This window comes from Squalius cephalus, assembly GCF_949319135.1.
Source record: "Squalius cephalus genome assembly, chromosome: 13".
Taxonomy (NCBI): Eukaryota; Metazoa; Chordata; class Actinopteri; order Cypriniformes; family Leuciscidae; genus Squalius; species Squalius cephalus.
In genome coordinates, this window is record NC_137134.1 from 21,191,756 (window position 1) to 21,217,021 (window position 25,266).

Genomic DNA, 25,266 nt, shown 5'->3' on the forward strand with positions numbered 1-25,266 from the left:
GGTTAATTATTTTCTGTATTTTCATATTGCATGAAATGATCATACACTTTTTCCAGTTTTATTTAGATGTGATGTAAATATAATCTTTAATACCTTTTAAATAATTCTGTGCATCACTTATGTATACAGGCATTTTTTGACAAGATAAATCTCTAAAAAAATATGCACACAAAAACATGTAACACACCCACACAAAATAAATGGATATGGGGTTAAAAGTAGACTGCATTACAGATCCATGTTCCTGTCACTGACCAACTTTAAAAATTAAAAACAGAAGAATAACTAACTCATGATAAATACATAATTAAAATAAGATTGTTATATTATAAAATAATACGACAAGACATTAGTCAATATATTAGTGACACCATAGAGGCATCCTTCTAAATAAAAATCAACATCACAACAGAAAGAGCAGCAGAAATAGACTCACTGTCCTAACACTGTATTGTGAGTGGAAAATATGAATTTGCAGATTAAAAAGTTCTAATCCAAACGTAACAGTCATTTTCAAATTAATTTGTGTTTTTATAACACATTCCACACTCAACACAGTGGGTATGTTACCATTTTAAGAAATGACAAGTGATTTTTTTTATGTTGTTTCCCAAATAACAGAAAACAAAACAGACTCCGACTTGAACCTTGGGGGACACCCAAATTTAACAGTTAAATTTTCCTGTGGAAAAATTCTTTTTTGCAGGACTAAAATAGCCCATTATTGCTATTACAGTACACTGATATTACTGTATCAAGGCCAGCTTGTTACTATATCAAAAGCCTTGATTGTTGCATATGCATCTTAAATATGAAACTGTGAAAACTCTAAATTCAGCTATACAGAGCAGTGAGTTTAAAACAGTTGTCTTTTGAAAAAGTATTGCATATATAATATTTAAAATATTCACCTGGCCAACAAGCCCAAGGTACATGTTTTTTTAGTTACATTAGGGGTAGTCTTAACTATACATTCATCAATGACAGTGAATTCCTGTGGATCAGTATATGTCCGGTACTTGGGAATAATCACGGTCCCAGTAACCACTGGAGAACAGCCAGTCCTGAGAGCCATTGTGTGGATTTGGACCTTGATGAAACCACCTGTTTTGGACAACGAGAAAAGGTTCATATCAGCAAACACATAAAACCACTGATAGTTGATTATAACAGACCGTTTTGCCACATTGAGTCTCTTGGGGTCAGTCAACTCAACAGCCAAACATGCTTAAGAAAATGTTTCTTTGACCCCCTATTACAATAATCTCTTTCTTTATTTAAGAGATTCAGTGGAGCATTTGGCTGTAACACTTAAACCGGGTGTAAAGTTTCACCCTGCTCTCGCAGTGGAAGGCCAGGGAGCTCTGTTTACATTGTCTTATTCCACATTAAAAATAGATTGTCTAAGGGGACATAAAACAACACTCATTCCTTTGGTGTGAAGTCCCATTTACACATGATAATCTAAAAAAAACTGTAGAAGACACTTACTATATGTATAAATTTGGTCAATAACTAACTATTTGAGGTTAAATTTTTTTTTTTTAAATCATAATGGCCCAGACACAAAACAAATGTTTTATTATAATTGTGTTGTTCAAAATTGTTGCAAATGTTATTCTACCATAAAAAACCCTAATTGTGCAATAATTACAGACTGTAGTTACAAAGATCCCAGGAGTGATTCAGGAGTGAAACAGCAGCAGTTGAATGAAAAGGACAGAGCAACAAAGCAAGCGTCAAACCTGGGGCCCGAGGCGACGTTTCTGTTCACCGCAGTCACAGGATGGATGATAATGCCAAAAGAAACGAAAGGGAAAAAGGGGTTAAATGCAAAGGACAGTGTTCAGTTAACCAGGACTAAGAGTGCTGTTAAACATCAATGAGTTACTTAAGTAGATACTGTTAAGCTATGGATAGAAAAATGGTGTAATAAAGTAAAATAAATGACTAAATTTAGTGTGCATAATAGAATTTGTTACACTGTAAAAAGTGATCAGTTGACAATGTAAAAAAGTGAGGAAACCTGTTGCCTTCAAATTGTTAAGTAATAAACTTCATGCGTAAATTGAAAAAATTAAGTTATGCAAACTTAATTCCACAAAACTGATTTTTTTTTAATTACGCATGAAGAATGAGTTTCCTCACTTTCTTTAAGTTGTCAACTGATCAATTTTTTTACAGTGAATGCAGTTAGTCACAAGCAAACCCTAATTTTACAACAACAAAAAAACAGTGTTTACATGTGCATAGCACTTGCAGTTATTTTTAAAACATTTTACATAGTATTTGCCAACACTTTCATCAAAAAATGATGAAAATCATTTCATCACAATGAGATTCTGAAAAACAATGTTTGAAGGAGATCCCATTTTTTATTGAATATGATTTTTGAGTACTAACAATAACTGTAGTAACTTTTGGAAAAAGCGAACAGCAAAATGATTGTGTGAAAATACAAAGCTGTAATATAATATTTCTGCACCTCGTCTTCCACTCATCATCCGACTTAGAGCGATTCTTACGTGCCGCCCTCTGTTTCTCCTCCAATCGCTTCTTCTCCTCACTAGCCAGGTCTGGGATGATCAAAAAAGAAAGTTGAGGTTCAACTTTATATTTCAATGTTGCTGGTTTGTGAGAAGTTCTACAGATATGTAATATGACATCATAAGCACATCATCAGCAATGGCACAAAGATGCACACAGGAAAACGCATACCGATGTCTCCGTTCTCCATGGCTCGAATGTCCGGCCTCAGTCGGCTGTCCGATTTTGGGATGACCGTTTCAATCTCTTTGACCAGCTCATTGAGTTGCATTGCGAATGTAGTGAAGTTGTACATCTTTTTATATGCAAATTAAACCAAAATATATAAAAAAAATTAGAAGATAATCAGAAACAAATGTAGAAAAAAAAGCTCAAATGACAGCATTTGTGGCATAATGCTGATTACCACAAAAATTAATTCCGACTCGTCCCTTCTTTAAAAAAAAAAAAAAAGAAAAAAAGAAAGAAAAAGAAGCAAAAATCAAGGTTACATTGAGGCACTTAGAAAGGAAGTTAGTTTTCGGAGATAAGCTCATAATTAAAACTGGATATAATTTTCCAATGAAAAGTGTAGTACACATTTTCTTAAGTCTAAAATCACATCAACACTCATATTGTTCACTTCTTGTGGCTATACTATTGAAACCATGATTATTTGAACATTTACAAATTGGCCCCATTCACTTCAATAGTTTTTTTTAAAGAAAAGGAAGGACAAGGTTTCTCAGAGCGACAACTATTCTGGAACAGACCTGGGTAGAGTTTGCTGGTCTAGGTGGTATTCTCCAGAGCAACTGACTTCCTGGGATCACATCCAGTGAATCTCCACCTGGTTGAGGTGTTTCTTCTGAGTCTGATGTCTGAGATAGCTGAGAAACACCAAGAAAACAGTTATAAAACATGTAGTGCATCTCTTACATTTAGCCTTATTAGTATGGCACTATTACAATAGATGGGTATCTTGACGAATGTTGAATGAAAACGTTCAGAAACACCTGTTTACTGCTTTTCTTGTCTTCCGACGCTTTTTTATCATTCTTCTTTTGAGTTTCGAACAGAACTGGGTCGACTATGTACATGCACTCCGTCCATTTCCCGTAAAGGATGAAAACCTTCTTTTTGCTATGTGGAATTAACAAATAATCAATGTAAAATGACGTGAACATTTACCATGGAAATTAAAAACTCAAACCACTGACCTCTTGTCCAGGATGTAGCCTTCAACCTTATGCAATTCTTTCCCAAAAAGGCCACACGGTTTGAAAGTCAAGCAGCATTTTTCACCAGTTCTATTGGCAAATATCAGTCAAAATGATCAGCATTAATAGAGTTTGTACATTGAAACCAGAACTAGTACATTTAATAAAGTTTGTAAAGTGAAACCAGAACTAGTACATCTACAGAAGAGTCTGGTTGATACCTGTGGTTGATAACCTCCATACTGCCATACTGTTCGATCCACAGCTGTCCCACGATGATGTTGTGGACACAACACGTGGGGTTCGTCCATGTGTAAGCCTCATTATGCCTGTAACAAGTTTAATGACAGTTAATAAATCAATGGGTGTCTGTGCGTCAACTCATGACGTTCTTATTGGACTTATGAAATTTTAAGGCAAAACTATACTATCAATGTCAAAATTTATCTGCAGTGGTCAGGTAGTACAGCAGTCACATGGAACAAGTCGGAGCTCTCCGAAAAATTCTCAGTTTACAAGTTGTAATTACAAGTTCTACAAAGACGTGAACACTTTTTACAAGTCAGAATTTCGAAAATACAATTCCACCATGGTGTGAACTCGCTTATTGGAACGAGGTTAAGAACAATTTCATGTGCTGTCAAGTTCACATGTTGTGAATTAGGTGAACATTTTTCATAAAAAGTTGAAATACCAACACTATCTCACGACCAATTCGTACGAATCCGTACGAATGATAAAAAGGTGGCTAATTCGTACGAGTTCGTAAGACCTCACTCGTACGAATTTGTACGATTTGTCTAAACCCACGTGATGGGTAGGTTTAGGGGCGGGGTCAGGGGTAGGTCATTTGTATGAATTCATAAGAATTGGGCAATTCATAAAATATGTACGATTTTGCAAAAAAATCGTAAAAATCGTATTAATTCATACGAGTGAGGTCGTATGAATTCGTACGAATTAGCCACCTCGTAGAATTTGTACGTTTTCCCGTGAGATCAGGTTGGAAATACATGTGCATACAAATACTAAATAGTCCACGCAATTATTAGCAAATGAGAACCAATGTGAATATTAGTAAAGCTCTATCGCACACGCTTACTTAGGAAGTTCTAGAGTGATGATGCCCTTAGGTTCGGCCTCCACGCTTTTGCCCCAGAACTTCAGTTTGGGGTAGATGGAGCCATGAAACACAAAGTCCTTCTGCAATCCCTCGGCATGGAAGGCACTGACAGGAGGATGGTGGCTCACTTGTTCCGATATCAGCCGGAAACCAAGATCATCCCTGAAGGTTGTGGAAAAAACATGGTAATTATCCCTGATATATTGATATTCACACACACACACACACAAAGTTACAGTTGCAATGCTAATGTTAATGCTAACATGAATGCTAACAAATTAACACACAAAAAAAAGTCACATTTGAAATGCTTGCGCTAAATGTGCGGTCACATTAACAAAATTTTGTGGGTCCATTGCCTATTCTCATTAGTGTAGCAATGTATGAACCACGGCTCACAGAGAAGTTACTCTTAAACCAAACAACTTTTGCTGGTCAGTGTGACGGATTTACATCGAATTGTTTGTGAAATCTTTCATCCCTGTGAGAAATTCCAGATCGAGTGGATTCATACTGAAATGACCGATTCGGCCTGCGAAAATACACCGAACAATGGTAAATGTGACTGCACCGCAATGCTAACGTCAATGCTAATAAACTAACATTCAATCTCTCACCTGACTAGCTCGTATGTTTCTCCTAGCAGGGGGTTGAAGGGTTTACCCGTCCTTTCCCACTGAGACGCCACGGCTGATACTGCAAACGCTGCCACACACTGGATAGAAAACACATTAATTAATTAACTAAGATGACAATCTATAGGTTAGACTAGATTTCATCCAGGTGGCTATTAAAGATTTGGGACTTTGAAAACCTCGAATCCAAGAAATATCTGTTTAAGATGCATTAAACAGGCCAATAAAAGGGTAAAGTAGTTCATAACAGTGGCGATTTAGTCAATTATTGCTCGGTCTATATGGGTTTTTGTCAATTTTGAGAGCAATGTATTTGATCACCAGTATATATACTATGTTTTAATACAATAAGAGATTTTATGATAGCACAGCATATGAATGAAAATATTTGAATTTATAGTGACATTTATTATTTAATTATTTTACAAGATATTTAGTACAAGGTTAACTAATTTTTATGTGAGAAAATTAGAAAATTGGCCAAAGATGATGGAAAGTTGGCTGATTAATTGGCCATTAGTCATATTTCAAAGTTATTTAGCATGTTAGGCCTGTAAGAGTTTTTCCTTGTGTTTTCAGACATATAGAGGGTCATGTATATATGTATATATGTATATGTATATATATATATATATATATATATATATATATATATATATATACATATACATATAGAGGGTCATGTATATATATATATATTTTTTTTTTTTTCACCTTCATTCTCTCAATAGAGTCGTCTAAAGCATTGGCCTGATGGATGAGGTACGTGTGCTCCATATATTCTGTTAGCCTTTGTAAAAAGCTTAGCGGCTCATTAAAAATAACCGGCATGGTGATCTTAGACAGCTCCTGAAAGAGAGATGGAGAGATGGAATCAATCAAAACTTAATTGCTTAATTTGAGTGTTTTGAATGAAAAAGATATTGTCTTAAATTTAAAGGTTACATGATAGTAAAATCCTCACCATCCCGATACACTTCCTCAGTATGCTCCAGATACTGAAGTCATTTCTGGAGAACATGGGAGCTGGTAAACTTGTCCTGTGGAATAATTCAACAGGGAACTGAACTGTGCCTTATCAGCTTCTGAAAAATGCCTGTTTACATTTAGAAATCACTAAAATAATGAAAAAACGGACTAGTTACTGTAGCTGTTTTCATGGTAACTACTGTTGTCATGCAGACAGAAAACGTCTAGACTGGTGTTATCAGACAGGTAACGGAAAGCTTTATATCTTATTCAGCAAAGCAAGGCCAGTGTCCCGATCAGTTTCAGAGTGCTCAAGATACTCCAAAACCTTCTATTTTATATCGTACCTTCTGAATGTAAATGTAATAATAAAGATATGTAGTGTGTGGTTAATTTTTGTTAAAGCAAAAAGTAAATATTGTGAGCAATATGAGAAGTCTCTAAAAAAGAGGGTATGCATCAAAGTTTAATGGACAACAAGAAAATCAATTACAACAATGTGTGTGTGAGTATATATATTTAGAACAATGTTCCAAATACATTATTATAAAATAGAGGCATCCAGAGACATCCAATAAAAATACTCAACGATCAGATGCAAAGTCAGTCAACTATCCGTCAACAGGCCATCAGTCAACATGCCGAGCCTTAAAAGTTCAAATTACGGCGTTAAACTCGGCTACCTCATCAATCTTTTACTGTTTCATTATGAGCGCCTCTTCTGGCCTTGGCTCGCTAAATTATTTACCACAAGATACAAACCAAAACAAAACAGAGAAGTTGCGTCTAAGAAACCGGGCAAATAACAACAAAGTGAGATTAAAAAGCAAACTGGGCTGAATGTTATGTCTAAGATCACATTTATTTTTATATGAATTGTATAAGTTTGTTTTGATATAAAATGTCCAGTTACTTTAAACTTTAAAAAAAAAAAAAAAACATTTATGCAATAAATACTTTGCATAAAAGTGTTGGTATTGCAGTTTTTTTTTTTGCATTCCTACCTGTGTTTCCTCACTCCATTAACTCTGGCCACCTCATCTTCATCCTCTTCCTCTCCACGACGGTCTTCCTGGGACATCCTGCCGCCGAGATGAGTTGGGACGCTGCAGTAGAGCTCGGACTTTAAGTCCTCTCCGTCTTCGTAAGAGTGGCCGGCCGCCTCAAAACAGCTCAGCACGGTCTCAGTGTCCGAATCTGTGGCAACCCAACACAAACAGACATGGCTCAGTGGGACAATGCCTGGCCGACAGCAACAAGCTCTCCGAGGAAACCTGAGCAGGGGATCAGGTGACATTTAATGGAACCGGAAATAACCGGACACATCACTGAGAAAGGTGGCTCATGATTAAGAAGCTGATTCTGAAGATTTACTTGTTACTGTAACAGTTGCTGACTGAAAGTATTAAATGGGCTCATGGTCTTTAGTGATATTGTAAATCATGGATTTCACATAACTAAGTGATAAGGGATGTAGGAATCATGACGTAATCATCTTTAATCTATGCACTTATTAACTTGAGAAACGTATAAAACTCATTGTCATAAAAGCAGATGTCGTTGAGCCTTGGTGCTCGTGTGGGAAATGCAGGTTTGAATATAGTCTGCGCAGTTTCACGATCCCATTCCTTGTACTGCATCTCCTCCTAATACATTTCTGTCACTCTACTATTTTATTCAATAAAAGAGGCAAAAACATACACCTGAAAACGTTACAGAAACATGCATATTTACGATTCAAATAATACAAAAAATAAATATATGGGATGCTATTTATAGTAACTTTTCTCCAGTCACTCCATACTACTACGTTATGTGCAAAATATAAAAAATATTTTTGGCAAAATTATTCACAAAAGTGCACTAGGGGTGCACAGATTAGCAAATATAAAAAAATTGTATATTATAGCCAGTGAGCAATAAATGGCCGATATTATACACTTTAAGGCGAGACACTACAGGTGAATGCGGTAAAATTTTTAACTAGCAGATATCACCATGAAACTTTCCCAGTTGATTACCTACATCAAGATGAGAAAAAAAATGTATTACAAGTTTTCTGTAATTTAATGTTTAAATATGCAAATTATGCATATTCTAATTAAATATGCGCTAATTTGCATATATTTTAAAAAAAACAAACGAAATCTGAGTATTGGATAAAGCCAGGTTCAAAATTACTTTTTCATTGTGTTCACATATTAGATGGGGAAAAAAATTACAAAGGGATTTATGGATATCTACTTTTGTTATCCTGTAAATCAAAATATACTGTCAATAGCATTAAAAAAATGATTTTTGCTATGTTTTTTGGAATAAAAATCAGGCTAGGAATAATATATTTACAAATCCCTCTGTAAATGTCTTTATAATATAACTAGGTACAAGACTGGAAAGTTTGGTGCATATAGGTGCTACTGAAGTGGAGATTTCGGACTTGGAGTATGAGAGAAAAGTCATTTTGAGAAAATGGGCTTTAAAGATTTATATCAGCCAATGAGATTGCGCATTTAGAGTTAAATCCCCCCTTTTACTTTCAGGATTGGTTGCTGATAAAAAGGAAATGACCATATTTGGATCCGACAGCACTGTACTGGAGAGAGAGAGAGCTTTCTAACGGTGTGTATGATGACAGGGTGCAGGCAGCGATCGCGGAGCAGCGGGAGGATTTACAACGCCAACTTTTGTTGAATTTATGAGAAATCTACAGACGCAAACAGAGTTTAGTAAAATAAAGACCTAAGTGTGTATTTCAGACTTTTTTTCATCACAAGTCTGAAAGAAGACGAATTGAAGTTGAACTGTTACTGAAGACAAATATCCCAAAATTGACCAGTGAAAAAAAAAAAAAAACGATGTTTTTGCCTGCCGTGTCTCGCCTTAAATAACACAAGTAATCCAAAAACATTTAAATGTGTGACAAGTGTGTAATAAGTAAATTAGGCATAAGATTAAAACGTACGCACCAGACAGAGCGTCGTAGAACTCGTCTTCACTGCGGACGCTGCGGGGCGACGATCCTTTGACCAGCGACTGCTCCAGCTCATGATGTTCAGTGGCCAGCGTCTGCAGAGCCTCTGACAGGATTTTATTCTTCTCCACCTCGTGCTCCAGTTTCGAACTGCGTGCCTGGACAAACACACACACTTAGAAATCCACTATGCAGGAATATAATTTAGCGTTTTACATGTCTGACCAGCCAAAAACAGACTTGACGAATAACCCTTAACGTACCCCATACATGGAATACATGATACACCCATGCTCATGTTTTATATTTTCGATGTATTTGTGTATGATATATAAAAGTTTTTTTTTTTATGTTATTTTTGGGGTTTTAGTATCTTTATTTGACAAATATAGTAAATAGGGACGTAAAATTGTTAGAGAGACCGAATTTGAACTAGTGAGCACCAAGGCTCAAAAGAATCACGAAAATACCACTATGCCGTGGCTCAGTTTTTAGCATGCACTTATATATATATATGTGAAGAGTTCAGATGCAAAAGCCTCTAAGTGCCATTTGAAATTTTCTTCTAGAATGATCATTTTTATGAAGCTTGTATATTTAAGTTCAGTAATTTCACTTAAATGGCAATGAAAATTACCTATTAATTGCCATTTAAGTGAAATAACTGAACTTAAATAAACGAGCTTGATAAAAATGATCATTCTAGAAGAAAATTTCAGATGGCACTTAGAGGCTTCTGCATCTGAACTCTTCATATATATATATATATATATATATATATATATATATATATATATATATATATATATATATATATATATATATATATATATATATATATATATATATATATATATATATATATATATATATATATGTATATACCTGCTTCTTTTTTTTTCTTTTTTTTTTTTGAAAAATTTTCGATGGTGATTTATAAACATTTAAAGATAGAGCTGTTGTGAGCTCCAAGGTTGTTAATCAATGGTATATGCTTCTGTTGAAGTCATCTGTTCACATTATTTCAACCTATTTCATGGCTAATATGAAGACTGTTATAATCACTAATCACAAAGTAGATACATACTCCTTCCTGTCTGGAAAAAAGCCCCAGGCACTGGTGCAGTGAGGAGCAGGTTTCACTGGAGGCTTCGCAGACCTCCTTCAGCTTCTGAACGACTGTCACAGGCAATCCTGCAAGGATATAAAGAAGCACTGTGGCTTTAAAAATACAGATCTACACATGCGGTCGAGGCCAATCAAATGCAGCAGATGATTTAAGCTCTTACGTTCCACCAGGTCATCCTCTTTCACCATGGACAGGAGGACCAACAGCTCAGTCTCCAGTCTCTGATGGCACGACTCGGCCCGCTGCCACACAAAAGAGGAACAAGACAACAAAACGAATTGTTAGAAAAAGGATATTAAGGAAGATAAAGGTTACGACTGTAAGAAAAGGTATGGGTCAACTTTACCACTTCCTGTGGTTAGAGTGAAAAAGGGAAGTCAGAATAAATGTTCGTGGTACTGTAGAAATATATGAGCATGAGATCATATCTATTTATAGTTCAATATAGTCCAAATAAAACCAAATAAACTGAATAATTTAAACTTTTAATTTATTTTTACTTTATTTTATTCATTTAAATGTATTAGTATGAATAAATAAATAGAAATAAATAAATAAATACGAAAATGAATAAATGAATAATAACAGAATAACTGAAAGAATAAATAAATAAAAATAAATAATAAATGAATACATAAAGAATAAATATAGAAAGAATTTTATATATATATATATATATATATATATATAAAATATATAAAAGTATATATATATATATATATATATATATACACACACTGTATATATATATATATATATATATATATATATATATATATATATATATATATATACACTGTATATATACACACACACGTATATATTGTTTTCCCTGCCCCAGTCATCTTTGTCATATTTCATAACCTTTTACAGTTTCTAGATAAGGTTGTCATATGATGAAGGTTTCAGAACAGCCACACGTCCTCGTAGAAGAGGAAGAAAGGGCAGTCATGTGCATTTTATCAGCTGATGTGATTGTTAGGTATGTACAATATGCAGAGGACATTTCTCACCTGAAGTGAGTCAGAAAGCTCATTTACAGACACAACGTCGTCTTCCTCTTCCTCACTGTCCGGGTCCTGTGAGCAGTAATGTGTGCTAAAAGCTGAATGTTCCTCTATGGCCTCCAGCCACCTCTGAGAAATAAAACACATTCACACAAACTCACACAACGCTCTCCGCTCTAGATTAAACAAAGGAGCAGAAAGGAATCTCACTTTTCTGGTGTCTTCAGGGTTGTCCTTCTGTGACACTTTGAAATGGTGAACGCTGTCATCAAAGTATTTGACAGTGAAATAGCAGTTATCTTTCGCTTTAATCTGAAAGATGCAAAGAAAAGGAGTCATTCAAAACCTCATTAAACATGAATCAGCATCTTATGATAAATCATAAAATCAATCCTACCATGCACTGTGCTTGTGTTAGCGGTTTGCAAACTTGCCGACGTGCGTTTGAATCTACATCTGACCTTGATGAGTTAAAAAAAGGATTAAAAATTACAGTTTTCAAATATTTTTTTCTGCAACTTAAAATACGTCTTTAATTCAATTGTATTATATATGAAAATTTCTATTAAAATAGCATTACATTTTGGAAATAGAGGCAGATACTCACTGTTTAGGGTACCATGACAAGACTCCATCTTGAAGAACTACCCAGTAGGAGCGCCAGCCAAAGAATCTAGAGCTCTGCAACAATAAATCAAATAAACAATAAAATGAATTCAAGAAAAACACAAAGTAATAAAATATATAATAAAAATAAGTACATAAATATGAGGAAAATAAATAAATAAAAATAATAAATGAATAATAACAGAATAAAATACATAAAGAATAAATAATAACAGAAAAAAATAAAAATAAATATGAAAAAATAAATAAATAAAAAATACGGAATAAACAATAAATGAATAATAACAGAAAGGGCAGAAAGAATAAATAAATAATAAATGAATACATAAAGAATAAATAATAACAGAAAAAAATAAACAAATATATATAAACAAACATATAAATAAGAAAAAATAAATAAGCAAATACAGAAAGAGTAAATAATACAGAATAAACAATGCAAAAAGAATGAATAATAAATATAGAAAGAATTATATATATACTAGGGCTGTCAAACGATTAATCGCGATTAATCGCATCCAAAATAAAAGTTTGTGTTTACATAATATGTGTGTGTGTATGGAGTATAATTATTTTCTATACATAAATACACACACATGCATATATATTTAAGAAAAATGTGTTATTTATATCTAAAATATTTATATATAATATAAATTATATATAATATAAATATATATACACAGTATATACATGCAAATATTTCTTAAATATATACATGCATGTGTGTGTATTTATATATAGAAAATAATTATACACCGTACACACACATATATTATGTAAACACAAACTTTTATTTTGAATGCGATTAATCGCGATTAATCGTTTGACAGCCCTAATATATACTATAGGTTGATAAAGCATACCTTCCAAAGAGGCCCCTCAAATGTTTTAACATGCCGCGTCATGCCCTGTGGGATCAAACGAAACCAAATTCACAACATGATTTCACTCAATGTAAATGAGTGTAAATGATGCTAAATATTATGATATATGGTGATGGACAAGGTATTTTTTGAAACAAGCCGCACAAGTTATTACAAAAATATTGCATACTTTTGTAACACTCTTACATCAGAAGTGTTCAGTTAAATGAACCTACTTTCAAAACATTTCCTGTAATGATCTGCTTCATTTCCGCATCATTAGCCAAGTCAAAAACAGTCTGATCTGAAAACAAATATGCAAAGATAAACATAATATACCCTTATAAAATACATATATTTAATGATTCATATAAATTTGTAGACGTACTGAATTGATAGAGTAAAAATTTGGACTTTCAACATAACAGCTTTGAATGCGTTAAAAAATGATGCAACAATAAGTTGGCGCTGGGTACCATTTTTGTTCTTGACGTTAGGGTTGGCCTTGTGCTGCAGGAGTTTGATGGCACACTGTTTCTGACCCCTGTAAGCGGCGCAGTGCAGCGGCGTGTTTCCCAGCAGGTCCGTGCAGTTTATGTCCGGGGGTTTCTTCATGTTTAGCTGTGCGAGTAACAAGAGAGTTATCATCAACGTTTAAACAATGTTACATGTAGACGTCTTTAAAATGGTTAGGCAAACGTTACCAGTCTAGCGAGGGTAGATATGGTTCCTTCCCGCGCCGCCTCCAGCAGCTGCTCCTCTAGTTTCCTCTCTTCGGTCCTCTCCGCAGCTAGTTGGTAAAAAAGTATCAGTTATAATCTAGCGACAAAAGTAAGATTTGATCCAAAGCACCTTCAAGACATTTAGTAGAGGGACGTTTTCATGCAATTCCAGCATGCTTACCCTCCAACATGCTTTTGATCTCAGAGCTCTGGGTAACATCTTTAGGTATCTGCGCCGTCCCATTGATGACAGAAGGACAAGCGTCATACTGAAGGAGCAACATTACAACCTCCTAAACAGCAAAATCAGCATCCGGTTAGTATTCAGAGTCCAAGCAGTGTTCGGCGTTCTGCAGACAATCTGTATTCAGCATTCAGGTAAATAGTTATGTCGGTTAAAAACATCTAATTAATTATGAACATTTTATTAACAATTAACATATTACTAATTATATGATGGTAATAGTAATGTCATTATTATTATTATCATTATTATCATCATCATTGTAATTATAGAATGTATAATAATAATAATAATTATTTGTTTTATTTGTTTTTATAATAATAATTATTATTACAATCGTTGTTGTCATATTTAGTTATTTTGACAATAAATGTCAATAAAACTTTATTGATTTAAAAATATTTAATATTTAAAAAAAAATATATATATTTAAAATAAAACTTTAAAAATATTGATTATGAGTATTTTATTAATAATTATATTTCTAATTGCATAATAATAAAATAATATTATTAATAAATTATAAATAAAACATAATATTGATTATGAATATTTTATTAATAATTAATAAATATAAATAATATAAAAATATAAATAAAACATCATATTAATAATTCGTATTTTATTAATAATTATAATATTACTAATGGCATAATAATATTAATAATACATTATAATATTATTAATAATTAAATAAGTCAATAAAAACATAATATTAATTATTAGCATTTTATTAATAATTAAAATACAACGAATTGCATAATAATAATAAACAATGAATAACAGTAACATTTATATTTAATAATTAAATAATTTATAATTATTAAATAATTAAATAATTTAAATAACATTTAATAATTATTAACAATAACATTGTTGTTATGTCATGTTTATGCCAAGTGGTTTTGTCAATAAGTCAACAAAAATATGGTGCTTATTATGAGTATTTTCTTAATAATTATAATATTACTAATTGCATAATAATATTAATAATACATTATAATATTATTAATAATTAAATAAGTCAATAAAAACATAATATTCATTATTAGTAGTTAATTAATAATTAGAATACAACTAATTGCATAATAATAATAATAAAAGACATTAATAACATTAACATTTATATTATTGTAATAAGAACATGTATAACAATAAAAACATATAATAATACATTATTTTATTAATAATCACTATTATTACCATTGTTGTCATATTTATGCCAATTTGTTTTGTTAAGTCAATAAAAACTTAATTATTATTAATTAATTACTATAAATATTAATAATTAGAATATCACTAACTGCATATTAATCAATTGTAATATTATTAATACATATTAATACAATTATTATTATTAACTAATTATAAAATGTATAATAATTAACAATATTTTTTTTTAAATACTGTTGTTGTTTATTTCATTAGTTCATTTATGCCAAGTTGTTTTGTGATCTGAAAGGATGCAAATGTATTACTATCTTTGTTTTGGGCAGTCTAATTGTTAAGCTACACATATAAAAAAAAATTTAAAAAAAATATTATATATATATATATAAAAGACAGTAAAATGTTTATAATTATCCAGAAACATACACTAAATAAATTACTTTACCTTTGAATTCCAATTGGGTGTTATTTTCTTTCTTTCTATATTTCTATCTATCAAATAACCGATTATCACTCTTAGCTCTAGCTTATATCCATATTCTCAGTGCATTATGATATATTATAGAAGTATACGTACTTTCCTCCCTGTGAATGCTGCTTTATGGAGGGCCGTGTCTCCGACATTATTTGGCAAGTTGGCATCTGCTCCAGCCTGTAGGAAACACAGATGAGCTCAAATCAGAAACTCCCGCAAAGCCATTCTTCTCATAATACACATACACATAATGTGTGTTATATCAAAAGCCTGAGATGATCGATACCTTCAGTAATGCCTCAACAACATCCTTATGTCCAAAGTAACTGGCCAGATGAAGAGGAGTCCACCCATGATTTGCTTTGCTCTTGCCTGACACAAAGCAAAGCCATTAGAAGTGCTCAGAAATATCTAGAGAGATATGAACGGTCAAATGACGTGTCCTACCCTTGCAGTTGATGTCGATCTTGGCCTCCTCCTTTATCTTGGACATCAATAGCCTCTGAATACCTTCTAGGTTCCCGTTCCTGGCATCCCTGAGGAACTGCTCCTCCGGGTCCAGCTCCTCCATGGCCTTACCAAAAAAACAACAACATTACAAATCATAAACCTGAGCCAGTAAGTGTGAAGAAGAGCAGGCCTGTGAGGAATTTTATCTGGAACACCAACAATCAGAAAGTCATTCGATGCTTCAAGATGTTGTGAAATCCATTGTCATTTTTCTTTGCGTTGATCGACAATTATGAGGGCAAATTCTTTTAAATGATTTCCTTGTTTAGTTTGGAGGAAAAAGATAACAAGCACATGACGCCGCTTCAACACGCAGGAATTTTCATTAAAAATAGAGTCGACGTGAAGTTCAGGCTTTTGAGGAATGTTTATTTGATTATCTCTCAGTCATCATTGTATTGCATTGCATTATATGTTTTTGGGTTACAGAGTAATTATACATTTAAGTACTGAGTAATAATAATTAACTACATGTACTTACTTTAGGGTTAGGGTTAGGATGAGGGTTTGGTTTAGGGTTAGTTGCACGTAATTATGCATCATTTATAGTTATTATTTCAGTAACATGTGTAACTATGACACTGTAGAATAAAGTGTTACCCATTTTTGCACCCACAATAAAAACTACACACATTATTAGAAGATAGCGTGAAAAATTACTTTTATATTCAAGTATGCAAGTTAGGATTATTTATAAAGCACATTTAATATACAGCTTCCATAGTTCAGGTCCTGTCAGGTGTCTAGCGAGAAAGTGAAAACTGTGTGATGAAAACTCTCAATTTGAGGGGAAAAAAGTCTGAATTGTGGGATAAAATGTCAGTTGCCTTTTTTAACTTAATTTTATTTTTATTCAGTGGCGGAAACAAGCTTTCATAGCCTAAGTATGAGCATCATATTCTTCTATCTATATCATCCTATATGAAGCGCGGGAAACATATGCAAATGTATTTTTTTTTTTATCAATAAACTATCAAAAAAATAGATAGATTTGTCATACTAATCCATAAATCAGGCTTTCCAGGGTTCAGACGTCGACGTACAACAGCCAGTGAACCAGCTAAGAAAAATGTCTTGGTATGCAGATTAACAACGCCACTTTTAACGCGATAAGCGTTTGGTAAATCATAAAGCTTTCTTTGTGTTCAGAAGACTAATGTAGGTCAGTAGCCTAAAGGAAACATGTAGTATATTTACGAGCCAAACTAAACTTAAAACGACTTAAAACGACTAGGCAACCATTTTAAAAAGCCTTAAAACCCGTTTTTATAGACTTGTCAGCAGGATGTGGGTTATCACTTGACTTCAAGAATTAGGTGAGAATTTGGCCATGAGCTACGGTCAAAAATAGTAGGAGATGCAAAGCAGAAACATATTATATATATATTAACCAACATTCTTTGATAAGTCAACCACTTTCTAAACATTTCAAATGTAACTTATAAGAATTTTATTATAAATATATTTACATATGTGCAAATATCTTCCTTAAAAAATAGATATAAAGGAGACTTGCCTGTTTTTGAAAGTTAACGCATGACTTGAGGTTCGAGACACGCTAACATCCCTAATCCAGAGTCACTCCGGAATAAAAAATAAATAACGTTACATTTAAAAAAAGACTTTCATGAATTGTGCTTCATCATTGATAGATTTGACAAAGCATGTGATGCACGCTTCCTGTTTGTGTAACTCACACATGTGGTTCTTTCCTAATAGTGCAAAGTTCTTTACAAGCATCTTCAACAAACATCTTACAGTCTGTTGTGCAACTACACGCAGAATGTGCGCGTGCCGACGCTCGCGAAATGAACGCAAACACACACTAACATCACACGGCAGTATCAGCAGTATATGAATGAACAGCTGACTGACAACACACATGATGACGATGCACTTCCGGTTTCGATAAAAACAGTAAACAGATTTAATAAAAGTCTTCAACTACTACAACTAATAATAATGATAAAAACAACAACAACAATGTAATAAATATACGAATCATTAAATTAAATTAAATTTCAGACACATACATTTTATACGTTTATTCCTCATCTCTGTCGTTCATGTCTCTTATTTTAAAATGTCTTGCGGAAGTTAGTAGTCATCAGTATACTATGGAGGGCTCCACAGCGGACGGCGTGTCAGCGCCTTTACCTGGACGATGTGCTTTTTATGTAGTAAAAAAGAAACGATACTGCAAGATGATTGTTGGGAGTGGGAAAACCTTCTGCGGGGAACATGCAAATGCTGTACGTTATAATGTCCATGTGATCCTGCTCTGAATGGATGCGCTTCTTCTTACCTTGCCCCCATTAAAACTAGTTGATCAAATAAGTAACTGTTCGCATAAACTTTGATGTCATTTTCATATAGGGCGAAGAGAGCGAGAAAAAACGAATCCCCTGTCCTTTGGACCCCAAACAGTAAGACTTTAACTCTTCTAAAAAGTTTGGAGAGGTTCCTGTGGTTAGAAACATAAACGTTAAGTATAGTTCAGTCCAAACTGAATCAAAGAAATCATTCCAGAGCTTCAGATTTATGCATACAGAAGTATTACAGCCAGTTCGAAATTAAATACAAATATTTAATATGAATATTGACAAGCAGGCAGAGTTTTGTCCCATATCCCGGACAATGGTAGATGTGTAGAACTTTTATATTATGTTCAAAAACCATCTCTCCTGTTTTAAGCAGCACTGTATTTGAAGATAATTTGGCTAAACACCTGAAGAAATGTAACTCCAAGGAGAAACCAAAACCTGTACGTATGAATAATTCCACCAACCCTTATCTCTCAATATGTTATTTTTCTTAATTTTTCTTGGATTTCACAGTTCTTGTGCTAATGATTGCTATGTTTGATATATATTAGATTTATTATGTGAAGGACATCAATGCTGGGTGTGAAAATGAAGATGAATCCATAGAAGAGGTGATCATACTGCCTATTTGAGCATAAATTACATGGCTTTAAAGAAGATATGGGCTTAATAATGATATGTTAATGCAGATATCCATTGCTGATCGATCCAAAGAGGAACTGGATGAGTTGATAGTGAAACTCAAAACTGCATTACAAGGTATGCAGCGGTCATTTAGGTTTTATCACATGACTACTAAATCTGTTTATGTTACGCATTAATTAGATACCAAAATACATTATGAACAAATATGGAAAATAAGAATTGGTGGCTTTGATGTTGGAGAGTTTAATGTAAAGGGATTCTAAACTGGTTTCCTTAGGTCTAAATACCAAACTCGTGGAAAAAACACTCTCACATTCTGCTCTATATGAGCCTCTAAATGACCCAAAGAATGGAGATTCTGCTTTTAAACACCTCAAGCAACAGGTAAAGCATTCCAGAACTGACAAACTATACATACTCTATATCAATAGTGGGCAACGTCAGTCCTGGAGGGCCTCGATTTTGACAGAGGGAGCAAGTCTACTCGGATTCAAAGTGATCAAAGTGATCGCATTGCAAGGGTTTAGACAGTAGTGGGCACTTTTGCAATGTAGGCAGTGACGTACATCCGAGTGAACGAGATGGAGGGAAGAGCATAAAAAAAGGGGTGATTTATGGACAGTGGCCCGTCCAGGACCGAAGTTGCCCATCCTTGCCCAAGTTGCTCTGTATAAATGGTCTTTATTTTCAAGCAGTGTTCATATTCATATCTAATTTCACAGGCCTCTATTCTTGGAAACATGGAGGTTTTGGAACTGCTCAGCCCAAACAGATGCTACATAGAGTTTGGGGCAGGGAAGGGAAAACTGTCCCATTGGATTCACATTGCTCTTAAAGCAGTTGAAAATGTCCATTTTTTACTTGTGGAAAGGTCCAGTACTCGCTTTAAGGTGTGGTGTCTTTTGCATGAAGCTATTCTTTCCTCAAATACAGAAAAATATTGTTCTTTCTGCTCAAAAGTGAGGTTACATTTGAATTTGATGTGTTTTAAAGGTAGATGGCAAGCACAAAAATGCAGACTCGACTTTTGATAGGCTTCAAGTTGATATTCAGCACCTTGATTTACGTGAGTGAGCTTCTCAAACAGTTCCTTATGGTGTTAATATATTATAATATACATATCTCTGAGATTTTCTTTGATCTTCTCATAAATAATATTTAATTTCAGGGAAAGTTCCTCTCCTGAGAGAAAAGCGACTTCCTGTTATTGGTGTTGGGAAGCACCTCTGTGGTGCAGCAACTGGTAGACTAGAATTCAATAAACTTCATAAATATTATCATGGGATCAGTCCTGCAAGATTGATTTAGTATCAACTTATCTCCACAGATCTGGCCCTTCGGTGTTTATTTGAGCACAACTGCATTGACAAAGACGATGACCCTCCGACCAAGCGTGTAAAACTTAATCACACGGAGGGTGCTGGTGATGATATGAAGCCGGTTCCCTCAACCGAAGGCAGGGAAACTGGTGAAGAGCTCATAGTGTCAGGACTGGCCATTGCTCTTTGTTGCCACCACCGTTGCGACTGGAGACACTACGTGGGAAAAGAGTTCTTCAGGCAGAAAGGTCTTGGACCAGAAGAGTTTGCTGCTTTCCAGCGCATGTCGAGCTGGGCCACTTGCGGGATGAGAAAATTCAGCTCCAAGATAACAGAAAAAACAGGCGAAGAGGAAGAACATGAGATGAGCGAGGAAGCTGTGCCAGATACTCTTAACGGGTGAGTTTTCTGCTGATCGACCAATAAGTATTATGTTAAGCTCTTGATTTCATTTGTAAACGTTCTTTCTTGCAGTTTGATGTCAGTTGAAGATCGGGAACAGATCGGGCGGCTTTGTAAACACCTGATTGACCACGGAAGAGTGCATTACCTCCAGCAAAAAGGCTTTAAAACCAGTCTGAGATACTACACAAGCAGAGATGTGTCACTGGAGAATGTGTTACTAACTGCCATTCCCACAGCCAATCAGAACAGAGATGAATCTAAACAGCTGTCTTAAGACAAACAAGCACAAGTGCAGGAAACAAATGCTTCATTTTATTTTATCAATGTTTATGGATTTTTTTATTTTAGTTCATCCACAAACATTACTTATGACATACTAGCAGGAAGAAGCAACTCCAACAAATTACAGGCAACAAAACATTTAAAAGAAAGAAGCGCTCTTCACAGGACTTGGGGGGACAATACTTGACATGATGGACCGGAAGATCAGTCCAAAAGGCAGATGAGCAGACAGAAGCCAGCATGCAAGTCACAAAGATGATGCTGTCTCTGATACGCCGTCCAGCGTCACATTTAGCAGTGACTTGAAAGTTTGCGATCCTGCAATAGACATGTAATGCAAAAGTTGGTCATTAAGAGGCTCTAAAGGCTTTAACTCCAGTTCTGTTTTATTTATGTAATATTTTATAATAAAGTTCTGCTACACGTTTTGCACACAATACATATTGAGTATGGCATAACCTCTTTTACGGGCTTCTTGGATGTAGCAGTGCATGAACTCGCGACCAAACATCTCCCTGTCATTCTCTTCCTCGTCTACATCCTCTTTTAAATCAGGAAGGGTCACATCATACGTCAAAGGATTGTCTCGGAAATTCACAAACCTGCAGAATGAGCATTTTATTGTTCGTAATAATTTGTAAATATGCAGACACGCATCAATATTTACAATATTTACATATTTACAATTTGTAAATATGCATCGCCAATGCGTTACAATTCAGTCCTCAAAGAATTTGCATTGACATATTTGCGTGATATGTGTTCAGGGCTTTAGTCGTTCCTATGGAATCACTGTTTTGCTTTTGTGAAGCTTTTTATTGGTTTCTAATAACGTTCTACCAATTAAGCAAAATATTTGCGCTTACCTGAGGTTACTCATGCCCTCCATAAGCCGAGGAATGTCTCGTAGTTTATTTTTGCTCAGAACTAGTGTGTCCAGGCTTTGCATGCGACAGATGTTGTCTGGCAGGTACTCTAGTTCATTTCTCGGGAGCCACAGGGTGTGAAGTTTCTCCATTCTAGAATTAAAACGTGACATAAAGGTCATCAGATCCATTACAAAGTCTTGGTTTTATTAGTCATTGATGGACCAAATAGTATTTTACCTGTGAATATCGTCTGGCAAATTCTCCAAAATGTTGCTGCCCATGTCTAGCCACTCAAGAGAAGGAAGGTTGACCACGCAATCTGGAATGGTGGTAAAGTGGTTCATGGAGAGGTCCAAGTGAGACAGCTTCTTAAGATTGCTAAGCTAAAGAAATTCAGATTAAAGTAAAAACAGGTGATGGGTTTATTTAGGGATATATAGACAAAATATGTGGTGTATATATAGGCATTCAGTGATATTAATACCTGGGTGGGCAGCTCATCCAGATCTCTATTCATTGAAAGTTCCAGTCTCTCCAGATTTTCACAACAACCAATTTCTTCTGGTACGTAGCTCACTCTGTTATAGCTCAACAACAACTCTCTTAACCGAGTTAGTTTGCCTGTTGGTTATAAGAGCATATCTGAGAGTTACTTTAACTAAAGAAATTCATCAAAGTTCAGATTCCACCTATTTTTTTACTGACCAATTTCTCTGGGAATCTCCGTGACTGAATTACGAGATAAGTCCAAGACTATGAGACTCTCAAAGCTCGAGATGAACCGTGGAATTCTTTGAAGTCCTGTTCGGTGTAACTGCCATTCTTGAATCTGGGAGAGTTGGACCAGAGCTGGAGGAAGAGTCTACAGAAATGGTCAAGGTTTCAAGAGTGGGAACCAAACAATCAATCCATTTTTTGTTTAACTGAAGATGTTATTTATCTGCAAATATCTGGGCAGTAGTATTGTCCTTAACCATTTCAAATTATTAACTCTTTCAGAATCTTTGCCCTAAGTCCTGCTCCTTGAGAGCCATTATCCTGTAGAGTTTATGCTGCATTCCAGACAGCTTGGAATTTAGATTTTTCCCACTTCATATTTGGAAATAACGTCTTGTAAGGCCACTCGAAGTAGGACATTCGACCTGTGATCTCAGGGCAGATCGATCAACCCTGACATCAGCGAGGCGAGTCATTTGATGTCACGTCTACGATGGCGGCAAGTCCTGCTTCTAATGAGCATAGCGTTGAGATACCTTATATCAAATGTAATAAACTTTAACATTAGACATCAACTATAACATTTGCTTTTCGTCCGCTGTTTTTAAAGCAAATGGCAGCATTTCGATATTTTTATGTTTTGCTATAATTGACACAAAAACACGAAATGCTCTCTTTGTGTAGTGGAGACATCATGTAGTCAACATGTGAATATATGTTGATGGCAGGTTGAAGCTAATCTCTGCAGGAGCTTGGCCCTCCAGAAGCAGGATTTGGCACCGTTTCCCAAAGTCCTGTTCCAAACCGCACCCTTAGACCTTGCAGTCCACTACTGGCAGCTCCAACCTTAAACACCTGAACCAACTATTCAGTGTCTTCAGGATTACTAGAAACCTCTAAGCAGATTGAAGGCAACCTCTGCACTGCAGTAATGTGACCGTCCAGGAGCAGGATATGACACCCCTGCGAGTGTAAGCCTCAGGAGCACAAGTCCTTTGTCCGCCCCTTTGGGACAAGTCCTATATTAAATCACCCATTATATGATTTATATGCCTTAAATCACCCATCACTCTTGATAACAGCATTGTTTACTGACTTCTAAAATGATAGTGAGCTCAAACTCACAAAGAACAAATCACAAAGAGCCTTACCTTCCACTCCTCCTTTTCAATCCGAAGGATGACACGTCCTTCCTCAGTCACAACTTTTTCCTTTAGCTTGGCCAAAGTGATACGATCCTCCCAGGCACCTGTTAACCTATGCCAAAGATTTTAAACTATTAAAAAACGTTCTTTATACTAATTCAATGTTAATTGCAGTTTTGGGATAGACAAAAGCACAGACTGTGAAGTGGTTCTCAACTGTTTTTGCTTCAGGACCCAGATTTTACATTGGACATAGTGTCGACATCGACCCAACGCAGTGCTAAACCCGAAAATCACATTTAATGTATATATCTTTTACCTTGCATATAGCTCATGGTCTTTGAGAATAAGGTCATGTCATGTTGTCAACTTGCCATCGGCCTAATTTGACTAGCTTCTACCAAGTAACAGGAGAACCATAGAGTTCGATTGTACACTTGACCTTTGATGATTAAAAGTATTTTGTTATCCTAACTATTCATGATTTTATGGTTATTATTTGTATTTAGAGACCTGCGACCCTTTTTTAGGTCATGACCTACTAAGAACCATTATGATTCCCATGGGATACTTGACAGTAGTGCACGTACCTACCCACTGCTCTCCTGTCTCTCTGTTCGATCTCCTTCTTCAGTTCATCTTTGCTTTTCTTTATCCGGGTTTCCCACAGAGACTTGATGGAGTTCACTGTCCCACAGCACACTGTGAGCCCCGTCATGATGATACAGAGCCCCAAATATCACTTCATACACAGATTTTGCTAGCCTAAGGCAGTAGATAAGCCATTTTACTGGCCAGAAAAAGTGTATGCTTTTTGATAGGACACATTTGAATAAGTACGGTGGATATCATAAGCTGTGACTGACAATAAAGCAACTTTGAGAAACTAAAGTGTAGTGCTTACCACTCTCATTGGGTCATATTGTCCTTCCAGCTCCCATATACCATGTTTGTACCAAGTTAGCGCCCATTTGATATGCAGAAGTTTAGTTCCCAATGCTGCATCAATAGAATAAGTCCTCTGACAATTCCAATAAGTGTGATCTGTGTTGAAAGAATTGATTTTGAATTAATTATCCCTCTGTGATTGTCATGGTCTTCCCTCTTGAAGCGTAACTCTGGTCAGTGTCTATATTTAACCGGAGACAACACTGGGAATAGTGTGGTCACATGTTAAAGTTGGCACAAGAGCAGCTGTCCGCTTTGACATACTTTACCGCACCAGACCTGCTTTCAAGAATAGCGACATTAACCTGATTAAGAATGTTTCAAAACAACATTGTTAGGCCATATATTTGCAAATTATGATTGCTGCTAGTAGAACATTTTTAATGTTATAGTTAAAATATTTTCATTTCCTGAGTAT

At 34.9% G+C, this 25,266-nt stretch overlaps 3 protein-coding genes across 7 annotated transcripts; 1 reads left to right on the forward strand and 2 right to left on the reverse strand.

The window, feature by feature from the left end:
• On the reverse strand, positions 1-18,081 carry osbpl1a (oxysterol binding protein-like 1A). 2 transcript variants are annotated; one of them, XM_079890196.1, is made up of 29 exons: positions 17,711-18,081; positions 16,132-16,258; positions 15,971-16,056; positions 15,787-15,861; positions 13,977-14,088; positions 13,778-13,863; positions 13,550-13,694; positions 13,310-13,377; positions 13,074-13,118; positions 12,188-12,261; positions 11,978-12,041; positions 11,791-11,892; positions 11,587-11,709; positions 10,734-10,815; positions 10,532-10,638; positions 9,440-9,602; positions 7,478-7,670; positions 6,469-6,544; positions 6,219-6,353; positions 5,487-5,584; positions 4,849-5,031; positions 3,968-4,075; positions 3,747-3,836; positions 3,543-3,669; positions 3,300-3,416; positions 2,719-2,842; positions 2,486-2,576; positions 1,746-1,766; positions 7-1,104 (listed from the first exon to the last, which is right to left on the reverse strand). In XM_079890196.1, the coding sequence occupies exons 2-29, from the start codon at positions 16,253-16,255 to the stop codon at positions 1,002-1,004; spliced, it is 2,922 nt and encodes a 973-aa protein (XP_079746322.1). In that variant the 5' UTR covers positions 16,256-16,258; positions 17,711-18,081; the 3' UTR covers positions 7-1,001. The 2 variants fall into 2 exon arrangements, with proteins under 2 accessions (XP_079746323.1, XP_079746322.1); XM_079890197.1 differs by lacking the exon at positions 1,746-1,766 and having other exon boundaries at positions 1-1,104.
• Positions 18,082-18,296: 215 nt separating this feature from the next.
• On the forward strand, positions 18,297-21,604 carry trmt13 (tRNA methyltransferase 13 homolog). Of its 3 annotated transcripts, none has more exons than XM_079890268.1 (11): positions 18,297-18,446; positions 18,571-18,620; positions 18,892-18,958; positions 19,070-19,129; positions 19,208-19,277; positions 19,441-19,547; positions 19,886-20,053; positions 20,157-20,229; positions 20,332-20,406; positions 20,491-20,881; positions 20,957-21,604. In XM_079890268.1, the coding sequence occupies exons 1-11, from the start codon at positions 18,312-18,314 to the stop codon at positions 21,159-21,161; spliced, it is 1,401 nt and encodes a 466-aa protein (XP_079746394.1). In that variant the 5' UTR covers positions 18,297-18,311; the 3' UTR covers positions 21,162-21,604. The 3 variants fall into 3 exon arrangements, with proteins under 3 accessions (XP_079746394.1, XP_079746395.1, XP_079746396.1); XM_079890269.1 differs by having other exon boundaries at positions 20,161-20,233; positions 20,957-21,205; XM_079890270.1 differs by lacking the exon at positions 18,571-18,620 and having other exon boundaries at positions 18,312-18,446.
• lrrc39 (leucine rich repeat containing 39) lies at positions 21,178-25,053 on the reverse strand. 2 transcript variants are annotated; one of them, XM_079890271.1, is made up of 9 exons: positions 24,805-25,053; positions 24,491-24,665; positions 23,907-24,012; positions 22,744-22,900; positions 22,523-22,659; positions 22,276-22,421; positions 22,036-22,188; positions 21,629-21,771; positions 21,178-21,487 (listed from the first exon to the last, which is right to left on the reverse strand). In XM_079890271.1, exons 2-9 carry the CDS (start codon positions 24,616-24,618, stop codon positions 21,417-21,419), a joined length of 1,041 nt encoding a protein of 346 aa, XP_079746397.1. In that variant the 5' UTR covers positions 24,619-24,665; positions 24,805-25,053; the 3' UTR covers positions 21,178-21,416. The 2 variants fall into 2 exon arrangements, with proteins under 2 accessions (XP_079746397.1, XP_079746398.1); XM_079890272.1 differs by having other exon boundaries at positions 24,491-24,690; positions 24,805-25,030.
• Between the last annotated feature and the right edge of the window lie 213 nt (positions 25,054-25,266).

Bases quoted from the DNA above. Each gene is read 5' to 3' on its own strand.
- osbpl1a (XM_079890196.1), bottom strand. From the start codon at position 16,255: ATGGAGGAGCTGGACCCGGAGGAGCAGTTCCTCAGGGATGCCAGGAAC. The intron at 14,089-15,786 runs GTACGTATACTT...TTTGCTGTTTAG, and splicing joins CAGCATTCACAGGGAGGAAA to GAGGTTGTAATGTTGCTCCT. The intron at 5,585-6,218 runs GTGAAAAAAAAA...TTTTCTATCCAG, and splicing joins ACTCTATTGAGAGAATGAAG to TGTGTGGCAGCGTTTGCAGT.
- trmt13 (XM_079890268.1), top strand. From the start codon at position 18,312: ATGGAGGGCTCCACAGCGGACGGCGTGTCAGCGCCTTTACCTGGACGA. The intron at 18,447-18,570 runs GTACGTTATAAT...ATTTTCATATAG, and splicing joins GCGGGGAACATGCAAATGCT to GGCGAAGAGAGCGAGAAAAA. The intron at 20,882-20,956 runs GTGAGTTTTCTG...TCTTTCTTGCAG, and splicing joins GTGCCAGATACTCTTAACGG to TTTGATGTCAGTTGAAGATC.
- lrrc39 (XM_079890271.1), bottom strand. From the start codon at position 24,618: ATGACGGGGCTCACAGTGTGCTGTGGGACAGTGAACTCCATCAAGTCT. The intron at 21,772-22,035 runs GTAAGCGCAAAT...CTCATTCTGCAG, and splicing joins GAGGGCATGAGTAACCTCAG to GTTTGTGAATTTCCGAGACA. The intron at 21,488-21,628 runs GTTATGCCATAC...TGTCTATTGCAG, and splicing joins CCAAGAAGCCCGTAAAAGAG to GATCGCAAACTTTCAAGTCA.